The sequence below is a fragment of the Ovis aries genome, chromosome 7, assembly GCF_016772045.2.
Source record: "Ovis aries strain OAR_USU_Benz2616 breed Rambouillet chromosome 7, ARS-UI_Ramb_v3.0, whole genome shotgun sequence".
NCBI lineage: Eukaryota > Metazoa > Chordata > Mammalia > Artiodactyla > Bovidae > Ovis > Ovis aries.
The window spans coordinates 99,925,984-99,946,208 of record NC_056060.1 but is presented as its reverse complement, the minus strand read 5'-3'; the positions used below and the strand labels follow the sequence as shown (position 1 = coordinate 99,946,208).

Below are 20,225 nucleotides of genomic sequence, written 5' to 3'. Positions count from 1 at the left end.
AGTCATGTCCCTGCTTTTTAATATGCTATCTAGGTTGGTTATAACTTTCCTTACAAGGAGTAAGGGTCTTTTAATTTCATGGCTGCAGTCACCATCTGCAGTGATTTTGGAGCCCCACCCCGGCCAAAAAAAAGTCTGACACTGTTTCCCCATCTATTTCCCTTGAAGTGATAGGACCAGATGCCATGATCTTCATTTTCTGAATGTTGAGCTTTAAGCCAGCTTTTTCACTCCTTCACTTTCATCATGAGGCTCTTTAGTTCCTCTTCACTTTCTGCCATAAGGGTGGTGTCACTTGCATATCTAAGGTTATTGATATTTCTCCCGGCAATCTTGATTCCAGCTTGCGCTTCTTCCAGCCCAGCGTTTCTCATGATGTACTCTGCATAGAAGTTAAATAAGCAGGGTGACAGTATACAGCCTTGACGGACTCCTTTTCCCATTTGGAACCAGTCTGCTGTTCCGTGTCATAGTCACTGGGGAGAACAGAACTCGTTTTTAACTTAACGTTTATTTCTTAGGGCAGCGGTCCCCAGTCTTTTTGGCACCGGGGTCCAGTTTCCGCAGACAGAGGTGTGAAGGGAGTAGTTTGGGGCTGACCACGCATCCTCGGTCCTGTGAGGATCCCATGTCCTGGTGCTGCTGGCTGACCGCAGGCGGAGCTCAGCAGGGATGCGAGCGGTGGGCAGCGGCTGGAAACAGGGCGCGCGTCACTCGTCCGCCCGCCGCTCAGCCTCCCGCAAAGTTCCCTCAGGCTCCTTCCCGCTGTGTCCGCAGCCCTCCTCCCAGAGAAGGCCGCTGTGCTGAGCTCTCCCACCCGAGCGAGCTTGTCTGTTAGGGTCTCATGTAAACGGACTCGCGTAGCGTGTACCCCTCTGTGTCCGACTCCGTCCCCCCGTGTCGGGTTCCCGAGCTTCGTCCCGCCGGGGCGCCTATCAGTGCCTCGTTCGTTTTTCCCAGCGGGAGTGTCCATTGGCGGCCACCCCCCCCCGTTTATCCATTCTTTGTTGGTGGGACCTGGCCTTTCTCCAGAGTTTGCTCTTATGAATAAAGCTGCTCAGAACGCTTGTGCACAGCTCTTTGTGTAGGATTCTGGTTTCCTTTTTCTGGTAAATACCTAGGAATAGCATTGCTGGGTCCTAGGGTAAGGTCTGTGTTTAGGTTTTGTTTTGTTTTGTTTTTAAACCGCCAGAACTGTTCCCAAAGTGATGGTGCCTGTTTACGGTCCCACCAGGGGCATGTGAGCCCCGGCTCCCCTCCAAGTCAGTGGCCGGGGTTCGACGTCGCCAGGCCTTGCCTTCATCTTGGCTGTCCTGGTGGGCCTGCGCTCGGGGCACCGCGGTTCTCAGCGGCCTTTCCTTGGTGACTCAGGACGCTGACCACGTGTTCATGTGCTTACTGGCCGCGTGTGTCTTTCGTGCCGTTTCTGCTCACATCTTTTGCTGTTTGAATTGGGTTGTTTGTGTAGCACACACATGGAAAAGGGCACAGGTTTCCTTAGCTTTTGTACAGATATTCAGTAGTCGTGTGTCTGTAGCTCCGGGGACGCCTACACGGTCCATAAAAGCGTCTTAGAGCCCAGCCTCTTTCCTGTAGAGTAGAGAATAGCCAGATGTAATTCTATTTGACACACTTTGTCTCAGGATTAAAAAAGAGCCTTAGGCCTCTCTATTATCTTCTGAAGTAGACAGCACAGAGGAAAAGGGACTGGTCCAGGAGGTGGAGGGCCCGGTGTCACCTGAGGCCTCAGCGTCCTTATTGAAGAGCCATCGAGGGGGAGACGATGGCTTCCCCTTGCCTGTCCCACGCGGTGCCGCCTGCGGTGGCGTGATGACAGCGCGGTGCAGAGCTTAGGGGCTGGTAGGCACTAAGGCCTGGAAGACAGGCATGATCTGAAATTCGCGAGACGCAGACGAAACAGCAGGATAGAGGAAAAGTCCTCCTACTTCTCTGAGTAGAAACAGTTTGAAGGGAAGGTGAGTTTGAATACATGAACTTAACTGGCGGAACCAGAGTGCCTGCTGGGCCTTTGGTCCGTGGAGCCCGAGCGCGCGTTCTCTCGGTAACCTGTTTTCTTTCTCAAACATTAGATACAAGAGGAAAGGAGACTCCTGCCTCGGCCTCAACCCGAAGAAGCAGTGTATATCTTGGGAGGGGACTTCCACAGAAAAGAGGCATTCCCGCAAGCACGTGGAGCGCTACTTTACGAAGAAGAGCGTGGGGTTAATGAACGTGGAGGGCCTCGCCGTCAGCAGGCAGCCCGGAGCTCCGTCGTCGGAACCGCTCTCCTTTATCCCGGTGAAGGGCGTGGACGACGCGGCTCCCCCTGCTACCAGCTGGCTGAACCCTCTGGGGATTTATGATCAAGCCACTACGCAGTGGTTACAGGGACGGGGTCCTTCAGAGCAGGAGTCCAGGCCACCAGACTCACAGCCCGACAGAGAGGGCGCGCTCCTCAAGGCCAGGGTGGAGGAGTTTAACAGGAAGGTTCGCGAGAACCCTCGGGACACAGAGCTGTGGATGGCCTTTGTTGCTTTCCAGGTAAGCATCACGGTCCCAGGTCTCCTGCCTGGGAATGGCGGCCCTAACGTTGGGCACTGGTTTATCCTGCAGCGACTGTTGAGCTCCTGTGAGGAGCCCTGGTGCCGGGCCTCTAAAGGTTAGAATGGAGCCCTCGCTCTGCGTTTGCTCAAAGCCCAGTGATGGAGGCTGATGTGTGAGGGGTCACTGCAGTCTGGGGTGGGACAAGCTGTGACATAGGGGCAGGGGATGGAATGAGGGGGTGACTTGCCACCCAGGAGTGAGGAGTGGCCTCCAAGAGATGGCGAGCCGTGAGTGGAATCGAGGTGGGTGCGCGCCACAGCGGGGAGGCTTTCCTGCAGTGCCGAGAGAATGTGCGGGGTGCACAGGGCGGTCTGTGCAGGGACAGGGTGGAGCCACCGGCTCCCTTTCAGAAATACGCCCGTCTTTCTTTGTCCTGCTTATTTTTGGAGCCACTTACGTAATTACCACATTTGTCCCACATTCAGCTGTGTTATTGGTAAAATCAGCTTTTCAGAAAAGGTTTTCAAGACACTGCATGCTAGTTACCGATACAGAAACCTAAGTTTAAAGTGACGGGGACTCTCTAGGTGGTCCAGTGGCTGTCTGCATGCTCCACAGACAGGGAGCTCGGGTTCAGTCCCTGGCCAGGGGACTAGACCCTGCAAGCTGCCGCTGAGACCTGGTGCAGCCAGGTGAATAAATAATCAGTCCAGTTCAGTTGCGCGGTCATGTCTGACTCTGTGACCCCATGGACTGCAGCATGCCAGGCCTCCCTGTCCATCACCAACTCCCAGAGTTTACCCAAACTTATGTCCATTGAGTCGGTGATACCATCCAGCCATCTCATCCTCTGTCATCCCCTTCTCCCCCTGCCCTCAATCTTTCCTGGCATCAGGGTCTTTTCAAAGGAGTCAGTTCTTCACATCAGGTGGCCAAAGTATTGGAGTTTTAGCTTCACATCAGTCCTTCCAATGAATATTCAGGACTGATTTCCTTTAGCATGGACTGGTTGGATCTCCTTGTAGTCCAAGGGACTCTTGAGAGATAGAGAGTGGATAGGGCTTCCCAGGTTGTGCCAGGGGTAAAGAACCCGCCTGCCAGTGCAGGAGGCCTAAGAGATGGGGGTTCGATCCCTGGGTCAGGAAGATCCCCTGGAGGAGAAAATGGCAGCCCACTTCAGTATTCTTGCCTGGAGAGTCTCATGGACAGAGGCATCTGGTGGGCCACAGTCCATGGGGTCTCAGGGAGCCGGACATGTCTTACCGACTAAACTCCCAACCCCAAACACGAGACCAGGGCTACCAACCTGAAGAGCACTTCACTGTGTGGAGTGAGCAGCCTTGTGGGCCTTATAAGTCACTCCACAAGCAGCGCTGACACCCGGGGCCCCCTGGGTCCGTGTGCCTGTGTGAGTGGGTGTTTTTGTTGTTGAGGACGAGGTCATGAGAAGTCCAGGCCTCTACGCCGTGGAGGAAGGAGAGCCGGAGACACGGAAGCGGTCCCTGCGGCTGGTCCTGGAGAAGAAGCTGGCCGTCCTGGAGCGGGCCATCGAGAGCAACCCGAGCAGCGTGGACCTGAAGCTCGCCAAGCTGAAGCTCTGCACCGAGTTCTGGGAGCCCACCACTCTGCTCAAAGAGTGGCAGAAACTGATCTTCTTACATCCCAACAACACAGCCCTCTGGCAGAAATACCTGTTGTTTTGCCAGAGCCAGTTCAGCACCTTCTCTGTATCAAAAATTCAGAGTCTGTACGGGAAGTGCTTGAGCACCCTGTCCGCCGTGAGGGACGGCAGCATCGTCTCCCACCCTGAGCTGCCCGGCACCGAGGAGGCCATGTTTGGTAAGGAGACGGCCACCCAGTCCAGTGATGCGGGAGGGGCTGTTCTTTCATTTGGCTTCATTGAAAATAGCTTATCTTTGATTTATTTTAGGAAAATCTAAGTTGATAAAGTTTATGCTTAGAAAAGGGTATTATGAGTCCTTTTCATGATGGGTAACCCACTCCCCTGCCCGCACCACCTTCTGGGCAGCGGGAGGCATTAAGCCAGTACAGTTCAGAAAATATCGCCAGACTAGAAGTTCCAACTTTTCCAGTTGTTATTCAGGTAAACGCAGTCTCCTAAACTCCTTTGGCTATTTGTGGCCTTATCTGTTGAGATGCCCACATCTCACCCCGTTGTGGGGGCTTAGGCAGTCACGCTGGTACGGTGCGCTGGCTGGCTGTCAGTCACTGATAGATACAGGCTACTGGTGTCATTGTGCTGGTAGCGTTTCCGATAGGTCCCCAAGGAGACTAGACTGTATTACACATTTTTTCCAGTAATGAGATCCAGAGATGGCGTGTTACACTGGAGTGTATCACTCCTGACCTGAATGCTGGGTTTGCCCTTCACAGGCTCCTGTGTGACCTTGGGTAGGTTCCTTAACCCATTTGACCTGTAGTTTCTCTCCCAGCAACAGCAGTCCAATACCTGGTTCACAAGAGGGCTGTGCCTGTCAGCTGAGATGGTATATGGGGAGCCTAGCTCAGGGTCTGACTCAAATCCCTTTGATTTGATCAAAGAGATCAAATTTCTTTGATCAAATCCCTGCTATTGAATATTGCTACTAATTTCTAAAGCTAGAAGAAATATATTGCTCTAGAAATAATAAGCATTTGCATCACTGCCTTAAAGGGGCTCATATTTGATATTAATGTGTTGATATGCTCAAACAGCTTAATGGTATCTCATAGAGAGAATTGTACCACAGTTTAAATGAACTGAAAATTTCAAACATGGAACCCAGATTTGTTTACAGCAGGACCGAGTCTGTGATGGAGATTGCTGGCGAATAATGCCATCTGGTGATCAGCCGGGCACAGAGCTTGGCTCTGATTTAAAAAAAATCGACTGCGCCGCCCTTTCCCGAGTTTTTCTCGTAAGAACAAGCTCTGAGTACTTGATAACCGGTATTCAGACCACCCACTGGGCTTGCTTCGTTGTCGCTGTTTGTGCTCCGTGGCCGTTTCCTTTAAAAGTGAGAATAGTGCACTGTGATCGCACTACTGTCACGTGGGTCCTTCAAACTCGGGACCTGCTCGCTCGCCGATTCGAAGCTGCGACAGTCACTGGTTTCGGGGAGAAGGCGATCTGGGTGCCGAGCTGTGCATCTGGGGCTGCTCGGTCCTGCCCAGGCGCTCACCAGGGCTCGTCCCCTTTGCTCTCCCGCCGGCAGCCCTCTTCCTCCAGCAGTGCCACTTCCTGCGGCAGGCTGGCCACACCGAGAAGGCCGTGTCTCTCTTCCAGGCCATGGTTGACTTCACGTTCTTCAAGCCTGACAGTGTGAAGGGCCTGCCCACCAAAGGCCAGGTGCGTGTCCTGCCCGAGTCCCCTGCTCCCATCTCAGCCTGTCCCTCTTCTGGGGAGGGGTGTGGGTAATAGTTGGTGGTAGTATTTTCAAAATATTTACATCCTCCTTACATCAGTTGAGAGTTGTCTCAGAAATATCCGGGCAATCCAAGGAAAAGCGTTGAGAGCAAAAAGACGATCCCTCCACCTCCCGGCTTCTAAAGACTCACTGGTGTTCTTTTTTCCCCTTTACGTCACCCCTGTTTAAAGGCTAGTTACCACCCACCTCCAGGGAAGCAGTTACCATGCCTTTTATTTTAATTTTTCATAATTTTATTTGTTTATTTGACTAGGCTTCTGAGGGTGTGGTGCTTCGGCTTCTCATTGCAGTGGTTTCTCTTGTGGTGGAGCAGGGGCTCTAGAGTGTTGCAGCTTCAGTACTTAGAACCCCCGGGCTCTGGGGCGCAGACTCTGGAGCCATGACCCCCGGGCTCTAGAGAACAGACTTGGGAGTCGTGACCTTCCCCCCTCCGGGGCTCTAGGGCACAGACTCAGGAGTTGTGACCCCCCCATCCCGGGGGGGCTCTAGGGCGCAGACTCAGGAGTCGTGAACCCTGGGCTCTAGAACGCAGACTCAGGAGTCGTGACCCCCGGGCTCTGGGGCGCAGACTCAGTAGCTGTCTTGTACCCGCTTACTTGCCCCTCAGTGGTATCTTCTTGGACCTGGGATCCAGCCTGCGTCCCCTGCATTGGCAGGCGAATTCTTTACCAGTGAGCCCCAGGGAAGTCCAAAATGTAGCTTTTAAACCACAGGCCCTCTTTCCTGCCTCTGTATTCCAACCTGCGTCTCCCATCTCTCCCTTGGTTAACATTTCCTCCACCTAACACCTTGGCTGAAGTTGCAGTGAAATTACATGTCGGTGCTTGTCAACACTGATCCTGATTTGGGCGGGGAGAGGGGGTGCGGGGGTGGGGGAGCGGGAGGGATTTAAGAAAACCTTTTTCCATTTAGGAAAAGTCAGTTTTCTCCCTGACGAAGAGGTAGCTCAGTTGATGGTGAGCTTTCCAAGGTCTTTGGTGGCAGGCTACGTCTCCACCTTGTGGAGCTTTCTTGAACTGCCTGTAAGAACTGTTTTTAATCATCATATTTTTAACCTTTCTTTTCTGGACAAAATTGGGGCAAGGAATATTGGCTAGTATTGATAGAACTGATTGTTAGTATAGTAAGCCAGGTAGCAGTTATTCTAAGAGATGTGTTGCTGTTTTACAAACGTGGTGAACTAGAGAAGGGACTCGGTCTCTCTGCAGAGCCTGGGGTGTGGTCAGGGGTCAGGGTCAGAGCTGCGCTCATCCCCACCCTTTGACTGACAGCCTCTGTGATGGGAGGCGTTGCTGATGAGGGTCGGGGCCCTGCCCCGGGCTAAAGCCTAGCCCAGGACCAGTCCACGCGCTTGAGGCTTTGGATACTCTGGAGCGCATGACCAAACCTCAGTACATCTTCCCAACGCACAGTAGGGATTCGGTGCTTGTTGGCACAGAGCTGAACGTCGCGGCTAACCTCCATGTTTTACACCTCGACAGGTGGAGTTCTTTGAGCCCTTCTGGGACAGCGGCGAGCCCCGGGCCGGGGAGAAGGGCGCCCGGGGCTGGAGAGCCTGGATGCACCAGCAGGAGCGGGGCGGCTGGGTGGCCATCGGCCCAGGTGAGGCGCCTCTCCGGGGAGGGGCCGCTGCCGCCTCCTCGCGGGGTTTTCCGTTTTCCTGGCGTGTTGATGTGTGCCGGCGGTTCCTCGGAAACTCAGGAACGTTATACAGATCCCGCGAATGACCTGGGAGCTCAGGCTGTTCTTCCCCTGAGGCACCTTAGAGGAGCCCGCGCCGGCCCTGCCAAGGAGTCGGGGAAGTCCGCGGGGAGCCTGTGCGCCCCTCCCCCGCTGCCGCCGGCGGAGGGCGCGCGGGGAGTCCGCTCAGGTTTCGCCCATGTTGCAGCTGCTCATTTCTGCCTGTGTCTGCTCAGCTCTCTGCATTTATCCCGTGTGCGGCTTCAGGCAGCCCCGCCGCGGTCTCACTGCAGAGCCCTGCCTCCCTCGAGGCCCCTGTCGCCCCCTTCTGCCTGCCCCGCCGCGCCCCCGTTTGTATAAGTGGAATCATCTGTAACTCTTCAACATTTCTAATGGTGAAAGACAGTTTGCCAGTCTGGCCATTTCTAAGTGCGCAGTTCGGTGGCATCAGTTACATTTGGACGCTTGTCACCCATCGTCACCTCCATCCCCCTCAGCTCCTCGTCTCCCCCCAGCGCCCTGACCCCAGTCCAGCTCACTCCCCATCCCTCCTCGTGGCCACCGACTGCCACTGCCCAGATCCAGATCCGAGCCCCTGCAGAGCGCCGCGTGCGCAGTCAGTGCTGCTTGGCTCACGCAGCGTGGTGTCCTCAAGGTTTACACGGCACAGAGCACGCGCCAGTATTTCTTGCGTTATTAAGGCTGAATGATTTTCCACCGTGTGCATATCTCTCACGCACGCTCACGCACGCACGCACACTCTCACGCACGCACGCACGCACGCACACACACACACGGCGCATCACTTCCCCTTTCGGTAGTTGTGAATATACCGCTAGGCCTGTGGATGAGTCCTTGAGCCCCAGCTTTCGGTTCTTTGGGAAGTGCACCCAGAGGTGGAACTGCCAGCTCGGGCGGTGGCGCTCTCTGCAGAGCCCTCGCACGGGTGTGCCGCAGCAGCCGCACCACCTCGCATGCTCAGCACCAGCGCAGCAGGGTCCGAGCGCCTTGCATGCTCACTGGCAGGCGTCTTCTGTGTAGCGTTTGCGGCTTTCCTCGTTTGGCAGAGCCCCTGAGCTCTGTCCACGCCGGGTGTGCCAGCAGCTGTGTTCGCGTTTTCTGCTCAGCGGTGCCCGCGGCATAGCTGTGCGGTAGTTTCTCTAGGCACCTCGGCACCTGGTGTAGGCACCTGGTGTAGGACTCTGGCGTCTTTGCCAGTTTTTGGCCTTTATGAATAAAACTGCTGTGGGCATCAGTGTAAAGGTTTCTGTGGGAATATGGGTCTTCGTCTTTCTGGGGTGGGCGCCCAAGGATACAATTTCTAGGCCTTACGGTTGGTGCATTTTAGTTTCATAAGAAACTGCCAGACTGTTTTCTGGGCGGCCAAACCGTTTTACATACTGTGTTTATTTTTAACTTTATTGAATTTCAGTGGAAGACTCAGAATTTTTTCCTTTTTTATTCTGCATGTTCAGAGTTAGGAAACAAAGTAAAATAAAATACAGGATATCTTGAACTGCCTCTTTCTTTAAAAAAAAGTGAACATGGATGATAATCAGGGCCACTGGCTAAAAATTCTGGTGGCTGAAGAGAATCTGAAGCAGTGCTGTCATTGAATGTCCCTTAGCATTCCGGAACTGTGTGTGTGATACAGTAGCTGCTGGCAACACATGGCTGCTTTAATTAAAATTAGTTGAAATAAAATCTGAAATTCAGTTATTCTACCAGCTACGATTCAAATGCCCAGCAGGTCACATGTGGCTCCCATATCACACAGAATTAGAACATTCTCATCGTCACAGAAAGTTCTGGACAGTTCTCGTCTAAAATATGTCATTCCCATTTTTAATTGCTGTGAGAGCATAAAAAATCATCTGATTTCATCGGCTCACCTTCCTCTTCTGGGAGCCTGACTGATTACGGGAGAGTCTGTAAATGCCGCCGAGGGGCCCAGAAGGCTGGGCTTGGGTCACATTCATCTTGGCCTTCAGGCGTCCGCCCCATCCCTGGCCCGAGCAGCTGGGTTTGAGGGTTGAGGGCAGTGCTGTCTGCTGGTTCGGTTGCTGGAAGTTTTAATTCTCACCTAGATGATGACGACGACGAGCCGGCGGACGAGGACCAGGAGATTAGAGACAAGACGCTGCCCCGGTGGCAGATCTGGCTGGCCGCCGAGCGGTCCCGAGACCACAGACACTGGCAGCCGTGGCGCCCGGACAAGGCCAGGAAGCAGACGGAGGAAGACTGCGAGGACCCCGAGAGACAGGTGAGCCACCACGCCCACCGCCAGCGGCGGGCGGTGCTCTCTCCCGTTCCCAGAAGGAGCCCGCGCCTGGCTCGGGAGAGGCTGACCCGCGCCGCTCCGGTGTTCAGAAACGTCCTCTCCCGGGAAAGCGGCAGGGCTGCGCTGGCTGCTGGTGATGGGGGAGGCTCGGGGCTCTCGCCCTGACTGTCCCTGTGCCCGAGGAGGCGGTTGGGTCTGGTGGTCAGCCCTCCGGAGACTGTCTTCCAGGATATTCAGTCCGTTTTCCCCACGAAGCCTCGACGGCTCAAGGTCGGAAACCGTGGAGCCCCTGTCCTAAATTCTTCCTCTGTGCCCACTTGCCCCGCTTTCCATCCTTGAAGATGCGTGAGTGCGTGTGACTTGGGAGACGGGGGCAGGAGGTGCAGGCCTGGGGTGGGGGGTCCGGGCCCGTCCTCCTGGGGAGGAGGCAGCGCTCAGTGAGCCCTGGTGCCTGCCAGGCGCTCAGGCTGCGTCCCTCGCGGCCTGGTGCCCTACTGTGCACTGGCAGCTCTGCAGCTTTTGGCGTCGTCACTGTTCAGCCCCTACGTCGTGTCCAGTTCTTTGTGACCCCGTGGACTGCAGCACGCCAGGCTTCTCTGTCCTCCACTGTCTCCTGGAGTTTGCGCAAACTCATGTCCATTGAGCTGGTGGTGCCGTCCGACCTTCTCATCCTCTGTCTCCCCCTTCTCCTCCTGCCTTCAGTCTTTCCCACATCAGGGTCTTTTCCAGTGAGCCGCCTCTACACATCAGGTGGCTAGAGTATTGGAGCTTCAACATCAGTCCTTCTAATGAATACTCAGGGTTGATTACCTTTAGGACTGACTGGTTGGATCTCCATGCAGTCCAGGGGACTCTCAAGAGTCTCCTCCAACACAACTTGAAAGCATCAGTTCTGTGGGGCTCAGTCTTCTCTATGGTTCAGCTCTCACATCCATACATGACTGCTGGAAAAACAACAGCTTCGATTATATGGATTTGTCAACAAAGTGAAGTCTCTGCTTTTTAATACACCGTCTACGTTTGTCATAGCTTTTCTTGAAGAAGCAAGCGTCTTTTAATTTCATGGCTGCAGTCGCTGTCCGCAGTGATTTTGGAGCCAAGACGTCTCACATTAAAAAAAAGGAAGAAATCCCATCTCAGTACCTGGAATTGAGCCACTTTGACAAGATGCCAACTACAGTCTAACCCCAGACGATGAGGGGCAGGGCCATCAGCCCCCAGCAGGCGAAGATCGGAGTATAGCTTTGCAGTCAGCCCTTTGCATCCAAGGTTCCATAGCCTCAGATTCAACCAGCCATGTGTCATGTGGTCCTGGGGGACATGTTCAGTGAAAAAACCCATGTGCAAGTTAGGGTCTGGGTCCGTGGCGTGCCTGGCCTGGGGCAGTCACGGGTACAGACCGAGAGGCCTTACAGCAGTGAGGCTCCCGGGCTCTGACAAAGCTCGAGGGCAGAGGCTTCTCCTGTTTGCATCTGTGTCCCCACCGTCTGGGCAGAGGTTGCCCCCTGACAAGGCCTCCACCAGTCCTGGATATTGAGCGAGCATCTGTTTGATCCGGGAGCTCGTGCTCCACCAGAGGAATCGGCATGACTGCAGGCCCTAGAGGGCCTGGGGTGTCCCAGGAGAGGGAAGGGGGTGGCCAGGGTGGACTTAAGAAACCAGGATCGGGGAGAAGGAGAGAGGTGCTCTCTGGGCCGGAGGGAGCGGCCAGGGACTCGAGTCTACCCTCGAGCTCCCTGCCCTGGCTGAGCCCAAGTTTTCAGAAGGTGGGTAGGGTTTGTCTTTGGTGTGTGAGGGTTTTACAGACTTCATGGCTGAGCTCCAGAAGTTAGTTCTCGAGGCTCAGCAATTTGACAGTTTCCCGGAAGCTCGTTCCTAGAGCCAGGTACTGCTATGAGCAATTTCTTAGATTTCTCTGCTTTAGTGAAAACCTGGAGGAGAAAAGCTTTCTGATTAATTGGTGGTTCTGATGGGTCGAGTCCCAGGGAGTCCAGTCTTACTCTGCTCGTGTTTTGATTTCCTCTTTGCTGACGGCCACAGAGGCCAGGCAGGCAGGCAGGGCGGCAGGCACAGCGCCGTCCCCGTGGCCTTGCAGCTTAAAGCTGTGCGTGCAGCCAGCTGTGAGCACAGCTAGCATGAGGTCCTCATGACGCTCCCCGCACGGCCGATGCTCCGCAGCGTCCCTGTTCCTTTGCTGCTGTTTATATATCTTGGAGCATGTTTTTCATTTCCTGAAGCAGTTTGGTGCAAAGAAAACACAAAATCGTAACATTCTTCTATCTTGAAATAAAAAATTTTCCCGACTGTAACTTATGAAAGTAACTACAAAAGCAACGCCGTGTGTTCTCAGAAGCGGATGCGATTCTGGATTTCCTGTGAATCCATTAGGCGACTCTGAAAGTCCCTGCTACGGTGTCCCCTCCCGTGGACGGTGCCCAGGGGGTGTGAGACGCTGCCCCCAGCACCCACCCGCCTGCCCTCAGCTTGCCTCACTTTACAGAAAACCTAGCTCCTGTGTGTTTAAAACTGAGTAATGTTGGTGCATATCCATATAAAAGGAATTGCTGGGGGTGGTGAGGGGCTACCCTCGTGGCTCAGTGGTAGAGAATCTTCCTGCCGAGCAGGAGACACGGGCTCGGTCCCTGGTCGGGAAGAGCCCACACGCGTGGAGCAGCGAAGCCCGTGAGCCCTGGGGCGCGGGCTCCGCAACCAGACGCCTCTGCAGTGAGAAGCCCGGCGCCGCGGCTCGAGAAGAGCCCCGCCCGCGGCGCCGGGAGAGGGGCCCACAGCCGCCAGGACCCCGCGCCGCCCCGCGCAGTTCGCACAGGCCCGCGGGAGACGCGCGGAGGCGCCGGTGTGTGTCCGCTGCGTTCGGTCACTCGGTTTCTGTCTCCTTGCAGGTGGTGTTTGACGATCTCGGCCAGTCTCTGATCCGACTGTCCAGCCCGGATCTCCAGTTTCAGCTGATTGCGGCCTTCCTGCAGTTCCTGGGGGTGCCTTCCGGCTTCCGCGCCCCCGCCTCCTGCCTCTATCTGGCCATGGACGAGAACAGCATCTTCGACAACGAACTTTATGACGAAAAGCCGTTGACTCTCCCCGACCTCTCCTGCTCCGGCGTCGGCTGTGTGGGCTGCATGGAGCCTCTGGGCGGCCGGCGCTGGCCCCGGGGTCCCAGTCGAGAGGGCGAGGAGTTTATCCGCAACGTCTTCCACCTGGCGCTGCCTCTGTTTGCAGGCAGGGAGCGGTCTCAGCTCTGCGTCTCCTGGCTGCGGTACGAGATCACCAAGGTAACGCCGTGCCCCCCGCCCCTGGGTGGGGACCTCGGCTCCTGTCGCGGGGGTCGGTGGGGCGGGCAGGCTGTGTTCTGCAGGGCGCCGGCCCCGGTCCCCCTTCAGGGACCCAAGGGCACCGCGCGGGTGGCTGCCCCTTCTGAGGGGCCGCAGGGAAGGGGGCGGGAGACCGAGCCCAACTCGTCAGTGCCTGGAGCTGCTCTTGTGCTGACTGTTCCCAGGCGTCTGTGTGAGCAGTTAGTGTTAAGGACCACTCTTAAGCTTAAGCTGGGCTAGAGGAGTTAAGGACTTATTAAAATAGGTAAAATAAGCTACTTACCCTGCTTTTTAGTATCTATTACCTGCTAGAAATTTGTCTAGGGTTGACTCTTCTGCCCTCTGCTAGCCACCAGCTAGAATTAAATTTTCACGTCCAAAGTTCTGATCCTTTAATTGCAAATGGCACACACCAGGCTGTGTTATTAAAACAGCGTCTGGTAAAATCTGATGGGGCTCCCCTGCTGGCTCAGGCGTAGAGGATCTACCTGCCCATGCAGGAGACGCGGGTTTGATCTTTGGCTCAGGAAGAGTCCACTGGAGGAAGTAATGGCAACCCACTCCAGTGCTCTTGCCTGGGAAATCCCATGGACGGAGGAGCCTGGCGGGCTACAGCCCGTGGGGTCACAGAGAGTCGGACACGACTGAGTGACATTTGCTGGTCGCCTGTCTTTGAAGAAGGGCGTTTGGAGTGTCAGCCTCGTTTACAGGAGTGTCAGAGGGAAGCCTGGACGTGTTCGTTTCCGGGTTCCCGTGGCCTCGGTAGAGCCCCGTTTCTCAGGGAGCCTGCGGGTTTACCAGACGTGACGGAGGCAGGCAGTGTGGATGCCCTGCGTGGCTTCTTGCAGCTGGCAGTACAGAGAAAGAGTGGCCGCTCAGTCGTGTCTGACTCTGTGACCCCACAGACTGCAGCCTGCTAGGCTCCTCCGTCCATGGGATTCTCCAGGCAAGAACACGAGTGGGTTCCCACTCCCTTCTCCAGGGGATCTTCCCCCCCAGGGGTGGATCCCAGGTCTCACATTGCAGGCAGAGTCTTTACCGTCTGAGTCTCCAGGGGACTCGGCGGCACAAAGGGACGTCTGTAAAGTCACGGAGCACCTGAAGTGATTCTTTTCCTTTTTGCCTTTAGGTCATTTGGTGTCTGCACACTAAAAACAAGAAGAGATTAAAGTCACAGGGAAAGAACTGCAGAAAACTAGCCAAGAATCTCCTCAAGGAGCCGGACGGCCGCAACAGCTTCTGCCTCTGGCAGCAGTATGCGCTTCTGGAGTGGTTGCTGGGCAACACAGAGGACGCCCGGAAGGTCTTCGACGCAGCCCTGGGCACCGCAGGGAGCCGGGGCCTGGAGGACCCAGAGCTCTGCGAGCTCGGCCTGCTCTACGCTGCGCTGGAGGCGGAGCTGTCGCCGCCCGTGGGCGGGGCCGCCCCAGCCCGGGCCGTGCACGTGCTGACCGGGCTGACTGAGCGCGGCCCCTACGGGCCCTGCACGGGACAGGTCTCGGCCGTGCGCGTTCTGAAGGCTCGGAAGGCGTACGAACACGCGCTGCAGGACTGTCTAGGGGAGCGCGGCCCTGACCCGGGCCCCCCCGACCGCTTCAGCCGCCTGGTCAGCCTGGCGAAGTGCTTCATGCTCTTCCAGTACCTGACCGTGGGGGTCCACGCCGCTGGGCGCGTCTATGAGCAGGTGTCTGCGGAGCTCCGGGGCTCTGTCTCCGCGGAGGGCGCCGGCCTGGAGGGCGCCCTGGAGGCCGTCACCCTGATGCACACCAGCCTGCTCAGGTTCCACAGCAGGGTTGCCGCCCACCCACTGGCTCCGCTTCGAGAGGCGCTCTCAGAGGCTTTACGGTTGTACCCGGGCAACCAGCTTCTCTGGAGGGCGTACGTGCAGATTCAAGGCAAGTCGCACAGCGCCAGCAGGACCAGAAGATTCTTCCACGCCATCACCAGGTCCACCGAGCTCCTGGAGCCGTGGCTGTTTGCGATTGAAGCGGAGAGGATGCGGAAGAGGCTGGTGGACGCCGTGCAGAGGTGATCACGGAGCGCCTCGGTCGCGGGTCCGCAGGCCTCTCTCGCAGTCGGGTCTTGTTCCCACGGCCCACCAGCCTCTGGAAGCTGGAAATGCACGCGGCCCAGGGCCTGGAACGCCTGTGGGGTGGTGGGACGTGGTGCCCTGTCTATGTTACAGGAAAATGCATTGAAAAAGGAGACAGATCTGCAGGGATTCAGGGAAGTGTGTTGAAAGAGGAGTGAGGGCAGAGAGCTGCCCCTTTGTCGGGAGCCCGCAGTGCCTCCCCAGGCCTCACTCCGGCGGGTCCAGGGCTTTGCTTACGGTGCCTGAGTGCTGACTCCCCGCTTTCGGGGGTCTGAGACCTTGTAGAGAAATTGTGGGGCGGGCGCTCGGGCCTGGAGTCACGTCCCAGCGCTTCCACTAGGCAGCTGTGTGACCCTGGGCAGGGCAGTTCACGGCTCTGGTCGGTTCCCTTTCTGTAAAATGGGCCTAATTAAAGAGGGTTGCTGGGAAGAGTGAGTGCTGAGCACAGAGAGAGCCCAAAGTAATTACTAGCCTGTGTCACTATCGTGGGTGAGAACAGCGTCGTGCTTTAACTGTCTCTTTTCAGATAACTTTCATGTCTGAAGGTTAAGCAGTAGGCTCGGGCACGTGTTAGCTGAGGCATCGTCGTTGCTGTTTTACTGGGCCCTGAGAAAGGCGGTGTGCAGGATTGCCTCTGAATAACAGTTTCCTTGTCTTGCACCTTCCATTCGAATTTTATTCACTCTCCTTTCAGCTGAAAGGTCTCGCGGTAAATGTGCACTCTGCTGGTGAGGGGCAGGTTCTCCTGAGAAAAGGAGTCTGTGTGCCTCAGGGTGGACTCTGGGGTGCAGACACCGCAGAGCCCTGAACGCTATGCTCTGCCGGCCTTGGAGGAGCCACGTCTCACCTGCACCCTGCGCCCCCAGGCCCGGGGCAGCACTGCCTGCCACGTGCGCCAACCGCCCGTCGCTGACCCTGCTGCGGCGTCAGCCTGAGCGGTTGTCCTGGACTCATCTGAGCCTCTGTCTTGCAGGGTGGACGGTAGAGAGGTCCATGCCACCCTTCCTGAGACCGGCCTGACGCACCGGATCAGAGCCCTGTTTGAGAGCGCCGTGCGGAGTAACCACGGGAGCCAGTGCCCCTTGCTGTGGAGGATGTACCTGAGCTTCCTGGTAGGACAGACGCCGGGGGTCTGTTGCTGTGCAGAGCGCTGTTCCTCTAACAGAAGAGCAGGGCAGGGGGCTCAGGACCCAGGAGGGGGCTGGTAGACAGAGGAGGGGGCTCAGGACCCGGGAGGGGTCTGGTAGATTGAGGAGGGGGCTCGGAACCCGGGAGGGGCCTGGTAGACTGAGGAGGGGGCTCGGAACCCGGGAGGGGCCTGGTAGACAGAGGAGGGGGCTCAGGACCCGGGAGGGGCCTGGTAGACAGAGGAGGGGGCTCAGGACCCGGGAGATAGACTGACTGAGGAGGGGCCGCTCAGGACCCGGGAGGGGTCTGGTAGACAGAGGAGGGGGCTCGGGACCCGGGAGGGGCCTGGTAGATTGAGGAGGGGGCTCGGAACCCGGGAGGGGCCTGGTAGAGTGCCTGAGGAGGGGGCTCAGGACCCGGCAGGGGCCTGGTAGGGTGCCTGAAGAGGGCCACCTGGGCCGCTGGGGCCCCGGGGTACCTGTGTGTTTCTCTAAATTAACTTCGTTGAGGCAGCAACTTGGAAATCGGTCTAAGAGCTTTCACTCGAAAGAGACCTGAGCCTGTTGCTCTTCTGCTTCTGAGAATGTCCAGGTCCCGATTCTGTTTTGTTACTAAAAGGTAAGATTCAGTGTGGACTGTGGTTTTTAAAAGAGGCATTTCCAAAGCAGCTTTGTTTTTACTTAGAGGCACCACAGCCATTTAATTTTGTCAATGGGTTGTGCAGGCTGAAAGGTGGTTCCCGGGCCCCACGGGGTCTGAGTTGGCTCTGTCTTTGGTTAAAGGCCTGACATCGGGCTGCACTTCCTGTATCATAACACATCTACTGCCGAGTTTCATGGGTTTTTAGAAACAGTCTTCCAGCCACTTGAGTGTCTAGACAGTGCTCACGGCTGTTACGTCATATCAAAGTGCCCTCCGCTGACCACTGTACCTTTCAGAAGCCCTGAGGGGCCTTCCTATTACATAAATATGTGTATCTCTGATTATTTCCATAGGATAATTTCTCAGAAGTTTATCAAAGTATTTGAACATTCCCCATTGATGTTTGACAGAGAGGGATGTAAAAAAGACACGGATAGGAAGGTAGGGGCTAAGATAAGTTCGGGGCTAGAAGTCCGGGCCTCCCTCAGCCTCTTAGAGTCCAGAGCTTATCTGGGAGCGCCTCCCCTGAGCTCTGAACGGCCTGGACAGCTTGTCTCAAGACAGCAGCTCTCAGGCACGCTCCCAGCACGAACGGGCCCCAGGCGGCCCCAGGATGAGCTATCACCGAAGTTTCTGTGGTTTCAACGTTTATTCTTCACGCTCAAAAGCGTAGATTTCACGTGTTGCCTCCTTGGTGTGGGATGGGAGCCTCCAGAAGTCCAGGCGCCTCTGTGGTGCCTCTGCCCCGGGTGGCCATCTCTGCTGGACGGCCGTCGGGGTGTCCCTGCTGGGCGGCCGTCGAGGTCTGCTCGTCGCCAGGCCCCTCGGCCGAAGGAACGGCTCGGACACTCTCGGTTCCAGCGCCAACGCCCTGTGAATCTGTGCCACTGAAAGACCTTTCCACTTACGACGCGGGAGAGCTTGCGAATTCGCCAGCTCAACTCCTTCCAGGCTTTTCCAGGTAGAGAGACGGTGACGGGCAGGCTTGTAGTGTTTCTGCTGAGGAGCTGCCGTGGTCTGGTTGGACCATAGACAGAAAAATTCTTGTTGACTTGGAAAAAAAGATTGAGGCCGTTGGGGGGTGTCTTACCTTTTTGGAAAGATGAGCATCAGGGCAAGAATCAGCTGAGCAGTGATTTCCCACCAGTTCCTGAGGCGTCTGGGTGGGCTCCTAACACTTTGACAAAGCAGTGGAAAAAAATCAGATTAGAGCCAAAATGGGAGGTGTTGGCTGTGTGGGCCTGGCTGGCAGGCGCCGCGGGGCCCTGGGGAGGCTATGGCTCTGGCTCCCTGGAGGAACAGTCACCATCTCCGTTTCACCTGGCATGTACCATGTGACGCCTGATACAGCCAAGGCCTTTTCCAGGGGCCAGCAGATGGAGGAACCAGCAGAGGGCAGTTCTTGTGTGAGGCTTGGCCAGGCCCGGAAAATCCCATGGATGGAGGAGCCTGGAAGGCTGCAGTCCATGGGGTCGCTGAGGGTCAGACAGAACTGAGTGACTTCCCTTTCACTCTTCACTTTCATGCATTGGAGGAGGAAATGGCAACCCACTCCAGTGTTCTTTCCTGGAGAATCCCAGGGACGGGGGAGCCTGGTGGGCTGCCGTCTGTGGGGTCGCACAGAGTTGGACACGACTGACGCGACTCAGCAGGAGCAGGGTTATCTGAGCGTCTCACAAAGGCAGTGGTGGAGAAAGTCCACTAATGGATAGTTCTTCTTTCAAGAACAAACCAAGCCTTCAGTGTGGTTACCGTTCTGGCAGAGGACGCCACAGGGCCCTGGCGTGTGCGGGCGGGCAGCTTACAGCAGCTCTCAGGGGTCCCTTCCGAGTCCAGCCTCAGAACGGCCTGGGAGGGAGCCGGGAGGCCTGGGGTGAGGGGTGAGCCCTGCCTGGAGCTGACCAGGAACGCTGGTACAGCCCAAAGGGACAGGCTCCCCGACAGGGCGTCCACCTAGAGGATCTGCATGGGAGGCAAGGCCAGCCTTGCTGGACGGAGGCCCTGAGCCATGGCAGGGGGGCTGCTGAAGCCATCAGCGCTTCCGGGGGGTCGGTCACAGCCCTGCCTGCTCCCTGCCCGGTGGGCGTCCGCTCTCACACGCTCCTATGGGAACAGGACGCTTGGAGGAGGCAGGCGGGCAGCTCTGGGCGCAGACTTCAGCTCCGTGAGCTCAGCTTGAGCCCACTCTCGGCTGTGGGCGCCCGCCTCAGAGCTGCCTGAGGGGGCTGTGACTCCTGGGGGAGGGGCTGGTCCCTTCCCCGGACTTGGGAGAGGCTGGCGGGCGAGGGGGCGGAGGGGAGACTGCCTGCCGCGCCGGCATCCGCAGCAGGTGTGGGAAGAGCGCCTGTGAGTTGAGACCAAGACTTCATACCTTAGTGTTGTATGAACGCTTCCCAGGCGGCACCAGCGGTGAACCCGCCTGCCAGTGCAGGAGGCGTGAGACACGGCCCCATCCCTGGGTCGGGAAGACCCCCCGGAGGAGAGCATGGAAGCCCGCTCCAGTGTTCTTGCCTGGAGAATCCCATGGACAGAGGAGCCGGAAGGCTACAGTCCATGGGGTCACAGTCAGACACGACTGAAGCAACTTAGCACACACGCATTGTATAAGAACGTGCTTAGAGTAGGAATGTGAATATTTGCGCACTCTGACTGAAATTCCTGATCAGAAATTTGCTCTTGACAAGGTTATTGATTGTTAATCCTGGTTATCTCATTTCTGTAAGATAGTTTGCAGGAAATGGCTAGTGTTAAAGTGAGCCTTTTCTCTGTCATCACCCTCATTCTCCGCACACTTGGGAACACCAGGTGTGGTGGCCTGCGGGAAAGGAGGAGATGAAGACAGGTCATCAGGGTTCAAGGCCCAGTCCAGGCCCGCCAGACACAGCAGAGGCCCCGAGGGCGTCCCACGGCACGTGGACCTCCCGCAGCCCGTGTACCGGGGGCCCGTGCGGGTCAGTAGCCTTAGATTTTGTTTCGGCCCCTCAGTTTTGTATCTTTTTCCCCCCTTGCTTTAGGTTTCCTTAGGAAATAAAGAAAGAAGCAAAGGTGTGTTCTACAAAGCACTGCAGAATTGTCCTTGGGCAAAGGTGAGTTCTACAGGCCTC

General features: G+C 56.5%; 1 protein-coding gene across 1 annotated transcript in view; it reads left to right on the top strand.

Moving 5' to 3' along the window:
* The window catches only part of NRDE2 (NRDE-2, necessary for RNA interference, domain containing), a 46,840-nt gene that overhangs the window by 24,260 nt on the left and 2,355 nt on the right, over positions 1–20,225 (top strand). The window contains exons 6-14 of the mRNA XM_060418691.1: positions 2,091–2,541; positions 3,978–4,383; positions 5,760–5,893; positions 7,454–7,574; positions 9,740–9,915; positions 12,834–13,220; positions 14,389–15,287; positions 16,325–16,463; positions 20,136–20,207. Coding sequence (XP_060274674.1) covers positions 2,091–2,541; positions 3,978–4,383; positions 5,760–5,893; positions 7,454–7,574; positions 9,740–9,915; positions 12,834–13,220; positions 14,389–15,287; positions 16,325–16,463; positions 20,136–20,207 — 2,785 coding nt within the window. The remainder of the gene's footprint in view (positions 1–2,090; positions 2,542–3,977; positions 4,384–5,759; positions 5,894–7,453; positions 7,575–9,739; positions 9,916–12,833; positions 13,221–14,388; positions 15,288–16,324; positions 16,464–20,135; positions 20,208–20,225) is intronic.